Below are 6,092 nucleotides of genomic sequence, written 5' to 3' on the forward strand. Positions count from 1 at the left end.
TGGTTTTATTGCCTTTTCTGGTTTTCATTTTCAAAAAGGATGGTAGTTATGGGTCCTTGACCGTTCAGGACCCAAGGACAGTTGTTCCCTTTTTTATCCTTCGAGCCAATCCTTGGTCAGTGTGTCCTCTGACAGATGGGTCTCTATCATCTCTCCAGCCTTACTCGGTCCAGGTGATATATTCAGGGTCATGCCAGATGAATATTAAATGTTTTGGTACAAACCTGATTTGGCAATCCATATCCTAGCTTTCATCCCCAAAAGGAGATTATTCTATTCCTGAGCTATTTAAAACTTTCCCATCCGATCTGTCGATTGTGTCAGGCTTCTGACAGAAGGATCTTATCTCCCTCCGATTTGGCCATCCTTTATCGGGATTTCCTTTCTAAGCCGGATTGATGTTCATTAATTTTCGGGCTAAATTCTAGATTTGATAATCTTTTTAGGACAATTTTCTCTGGTAGTGCTCAGAGTTGTGAGCTGGTAGCGCATGGAGGGAGGGTCTGACGTGTCAGCCACGGAGGCCATGATACGTGCTACCATTCAGGCTGAGAAAGCATGGGGTGGTGATAACACTGAGGGGGGGTGGAAATCCACGCTGGACGAAGTGGTATTACAATCAACAAGACATGTGGATGACAGGGACCGAGCCAAGCTCCATAAGGAATTGCACGTAGAAGAGAAAAGATATAACAGTGCTCGGGTCCCTGTTAAAACCACCCCCCCACCTGCAGCGCTAAAATTAGACAGTGTTCACCTAACTGAACGGATAGATAGCCTCCATAACCTTGCACTGGTGGGCAGATGGCATTTCACAGAAATGGATGATTCTGCGATGAGAAAATGGTTGGAGGCTCAGTGGAAGCCGGTGATTGGATATTTCCCCATTGTATCAAAGCTTATGAAGGAATGGTTCTGCTTCCATTTCTTAAAGGCAGGTGATGCTGAGGTTATCCAGAACCTCCCTTGGGTTTATGGAAGAAGTTTCCTTGTCCTCCACAGATGGTATTTAGGATATAACCCATTGAGAAATACTCCCTCAAACAACTTAATCTGGGTCAAGCTCCCAAATCTGCCCCTGGAGTTCTAGTCTAGGGAGACTTTAACAGAGATAGGTAATTCTATTGGGAGATTTGTTTACGTTGATCCATGGTGTCTGGGGGAAAAGGACAAACGCATTGCATGGATTCTTATTGAAAAGGCCTATAGGGGCGGATTCCCGGACCACATAGAGATCGCCTGGAGGAACCTAAAAATAAAGCAAAGGCTTGATTTCTGGGGAATTCCTTTCAGGTGTTCCGCTTGCCACAAGACTGGACACCTCATCAAGAATTGTCCTCGGCGCCCGACATACAGAAGAAGGGTCTTTCGTGAAAAGTCCAGGGTGGCATCCCCCCTTTCCTCTGTAGAAGGGAAGCTATCCCCGTTGTCCAGCTGGTCCCCGACTGATCTGGAGGTTGCGCGGGATAAGAACCCGGAAATAAAATCCAATTTATCCCCGCAGTTTCACTCACAGGATTGCTCCAAGCGCGCTGGCTCCAAGTCGTCATCTCCCATTCCAGTTTCAACTACTGACAAAGAGTTTCGATCTTTTCTGTGCCACCCCCCACCGGAACCTTCAAATGGAAAAGCAATCCCTCCTCCTCCATCGGTTCCAAAACCCACGAACTTCATAGTGGGATCTCAGACCATTCATATCTCATCGACTACGCCGTCTCCTGATAAACCCCATCGCTCTTCCGGAAAGGGAAAAAAGCAGTTGACATCCGCCACCCCTTTAAATTCCCCATCCTCTCCCTCTGTTTTCTTGTCTGACTCCATCCAATCATCCAGGAAAGGAAAGGCACCTATGATTATAGCCACCCCTTTAAACTCCCCAACCTCATCTCCTGTAAATGTATATGACAGCGACCTAGATTTCCTTCTCAACAAAAAATCTCTCGAGCTCGAACCCTTAACCATCCATAAACCACGTTTCCCTTCCCCCCCGCTCATCAGCCCAAACTCTGCAAGGAATATAACTGTCAGGAAGAAAAACAAAGGTGGGAGCAGACATTTTCTTGGGAGATCAAAAGCTGATGACGGAGGTATAAGGAATTTGTCTCTGGTGGATGTCCCCATTTTCGACATTTCTGAAAAACAACCTCTTAGAGCTAGCTCGGCTGGTGTATTTCCCCCATGACTTTTATCATATCGATGAATATTCGAGGTCTGGGAGCAGACCTCAAATTCTTGGCGCTCAAAGATTTTTTCTTTTTCGCCAAGCCTAAGATCATTCTTGTACAGGAAACTATGCACAGTAAGCAAGAGTCCATTTCATACTTCAGAAAAATGTTTCCCTCATGGTTCATGGTAGCCTCGGAAGCCAAGGGACTTTCGGGAGGGCTAGCGGTCATGTGGGATCCTTCTTGGATAAAAGCCAAAGCCTATAAATGTTTTGCAGGAATCCTCATCTCTGCAGTCATTAGGGGTCAGCCGAGTCCCATCAACATTTTGAACATCTATGCTCCTTATAAAAACAAGTCTCTTTTTTGGGAATTTTTTTTTTTGTTTCAGGGATCTTTGATATTGACTCTTTAATGATTGCAGGTGATTTGAATATCACTCTAAGTTCGGAAGAGCGGTGGGGTATAAGCAGGAGGCATGATCCAATTTTAGACTGAATTAAGTTTGAATTCCTCCACAGGAACGTTGTTGATGTGGCTCCATCTAAATTAATGCCCACATGGGATAATGGAAGACTTGAGGGGGCCTACATAACAAAAAGGATTGACAGGTTTATCATTCATAACAGTATCATCGATAACATGCGCATGCCTGTCTTGACCATCGAAAATGTCTTTATCTCCAATGATAAACCAATTTCCCTCAGCTGGAGGGAAAAGGATGTCAAGTATGGTTACCCCTTTAAATTCAATAGAACATGTCTCGAGGACCTGGCTTTCAATGAAGAAATAACTAAAGCATGGCAGGATCTATCTGCAAACTGCTCTTTTCCTCCTTTCATGACCTTCAGAGATAAAATGTCTGCTATGAGAAAAGTGGTTAAGGCATGGCAATGTAATAAGAAACAAGCGAACAGGCTGGCCCTAAACGAAATCCAGAAGGAATTGGATGATATCTCTAAGTTCTTGAAAGCCGATTCGGTCTCTTTCAGCACGAGAAGCAGATTAAATGAATTGGAAAGGAAGAAACAACACATATTAAAGGAGGAGGAAGCCTCATGGAGGCTCAAGAGCCGAACATTATGGCTCAAAGATGGTGACAGGAATACTAATTTTTTTCATAGGTATGCTAGTGTCAGACGGGAGATAAATGCTATTTGGAAAATCAGTAATGGACAAGGGGATTTTCTTTTCTCTCAACAAGAAATCTCAAAGGAGGCGGTGAGACATTTTAAGGACCAATATAAAAAAAAGGAATATAGTAGTTTTCAAGACATCCTATGGGGTATCGATCTGTTCCCCCAAATTTTTAATGATGAAGAAAATGAAGTTCTGTTCCGAGCCATAACAGAAGAGGAGCTATATGGAGTTATGAAGGATTTTAAGAAGGATAAATGTCCTGGCCCGGATGGATAGACAATAGAATTCTTCCTCCATTTCTTCGACATCATCAAATCAGATCTCTTAAGGATGGTCGAAGCAACAAGAATGTCGGGCAGCGTCCATCACATTATTTCTTCCATGTTGATATCTCTCATCCCAAAGAAATCGAAGGCAGACTCTTTTAAGGATTTTAGGTCGATCTCTTTGTGCAACATATCCTTTAAGATCATCACAAAAATTATAGCAGAGAGGATCAAAGTGACTTTAGCCACTTTCTTAACAAAAGATCATCATGCTTTTTTAAAAGGGGAAATATAATGGATGCAGCTGCCATCACCCAGGAAAGCCTGTTCTCCATGCTCTCAAATAGAACAGAAGTAGCTATTTTAAAAATTGATCTGCAAAGAGCTTACGACTGTGTAGACTGGGGTTTTATCAGATGTTTGTTAGCAAAGATTGGCTTGAAATCGAAGGTCATAAATTGGATCATGGCTTGTATTGAGGACGTGAATTATGCAGTCATTATTAATGGAATCCCGACCCCCTTTTTCTCAGCAGAAAGAGGGTTGCGCCAAGGTTGCCCACTATCGCCGCTGCTGTTCATCCTGGTGATGAACTCTTTGAGCCTTCACATAAATAAGGCTGTCACAGAAAAAACGTGCAAACCTGTGAGGATATGCAGGAACAACTTCATTTCGCACAATTTATTTGTTGATGATGTGCTAATCTTTGCAATGTTATGCAGGGTTACGTGGACTTGCCTAAATGAAATCTTAGATAGATTTCAACGTGCCACCAGTCTTCAAATAAACAAATCCAAATCCATCCTCTATCATAATGAAGTCAATATGGAAGTAGTGGAATGGATTTCGTTGTTGTTTGGCGTCGGTCTAAGATCTATAAAGGATGGAGTCAAATATCTTGGTTTTCAACTGAAGGCAAAGGGTTACTCAAAGGATCATTGGAGATGGCTCATTGACAGGTTTTATAAAAGGATATCTTCTTGGCAATAGAGATGTTTATCTTTGGCTGGAAGAATCGTCTTAACTAGGGCAGTCCTCTCGCAACTTGTTGTCTACTGGGCCCATATTTTTTTCCTCCCGGCTAGCATTGTTCAGAAAATGAATAAGATCTCTGCCAATTTTATTTGGGGCGGCAACATAACTAAAGGAATATACCACCTCACTACTTTGGATAAAATTTCGAGACCGAAATCTGTAGGTGGTTGGGGTTTGCTGGACTCGAGGACCTTTGGAAAGGCGCTCCTATGAAAATCTTTGTGGAGGGGCATCTTCGGTCAGGGACCATGGAGCAACATCATCAAAATGAAATATATGCAAGGTAAAGGCCTAGAATATTGGTTTCGTTTGGGGAGGATTGGAACAAAATACGAATCTGCCATATGGCTCAGCTTTCGAAAGCTGGAGAAATTTTTCTTAAAACATTTGAAATGGTGTCTTCAGTCGGGTAGTAGAATTCTTATCGGAGTAGATGCCATTATGTCTGGACGTGAATGCATTTCTATTCCTGAAAGGATCTTACTGTTCCTTCACTGCAAAGGATTTTTTACATGGGATAAATTGATCGCGGGATGGCATGGCCCGCTTCCTATCTGGAAATCCGCTGATGACATTGGCCTTCCGCAGTCCATAAAATGCCTTTGGACACCTGTCTGGAATTCTATGAGAAACTATGGTTTCTTCCAATCTAGGCCACAGGATTATTTGGTGTGGAATATGCCATCTGCAAATTCTCAGTTGTGTGTAAAGGATATTTATGCTCTTATGATCAGTATGATGCCTGCTCTCTCATCTATTTTCCCAATGGCTTTCTGGAAATCGGGTTGCTCTACCAAAATGATATATTTTTCATGGCTGTTGTTTTATAATAAAAATTTATCTTGGGAGAATTTGATGAAGAGGCAGTGGCATGGGCCGAGTAGATGCTGTATGTGCGAATCAGCCGAAGAAACAAATTTTCACATGTTCTTCAAATGCAACTCCCTCTTGGAGATATGGCAAGTTTTGGCAAGTCTTTATGGCTTCCCTCTGGTCTCTCATGCCTCTTCTCAAGAAGCTTTTATATGGTGGAGCCGATAAAAAGAATTGTTGAGACCGATCATTTTAATTGTCTTATGGTGTGCCTAGAGATGGAGAAATAACAAACTTTTTAACGATGCAAAGGAACCTCTGAAGGATATTTGTCAAAGGATAATTCTCATCTATGATTCTATTCCCAAAATCCTTTCAAAACCTAGTGCTATCAATAGAAATGTGCAGGTATCTCCTTCGTTGAGGTCCCCGAGGGCCTTTTTCGATGACGCATCCCAACAAAACTCATGTGGAGCAGGTGTGTTCATTCAAATGGACAAGAATCTTCAATACTATCTCTCTTGGAATGCAGGTGTGGGCACAAATAGCCTGGCAGAGGCTAAGGCCCTTGCGGCTCTCCTCGCTTTCTGTTGTTTTCTTGACATCAAGACCATATCTGTTTATGGGGACTCCAAAACAATGGTGGATCATGTAAATGGAAAAGGTTTTGTCG

General features: G+C 42.6%; 1 protein-coding gene across 1 annotated transcript; it reads left to right on the top strand.

The window, feature by feature from the left end:
• The first annotated feature begins 2,807 nt into the window (after window positions 1-2,807).
• On the top strand, window positions 2,808-3,581 carry LOC149253666 (uncharacterized). The gene has a single exon (XM_089454564.1). It carries the CDS (start codon window positions 2,808-2,810, stop codon window positions 3,579-3,581), a length of 774 nt encoding a protein of 257 aa, XP_089310690.1.
• Window positions 3,582-6,092: the final 2,511 nt, after the last annotated feature.

The sequence above is a fragment of the Pinus tabuliformis genome, chromosome 7, assembly GCF_031772625.1.
Source record: "Pinus tabuliformis cultivar Carrire ecotype Pingquan chromosome 7, CPIR1, whole genome shotgun sequence".
Classification (NCBI taxonomy): domain Eukaryota; kingdom Viridiplantae; phylum Streptophyta; class Pinopsida; order Pinales; family Pinaceae; genus Pinus; species Pinus tabuliformis.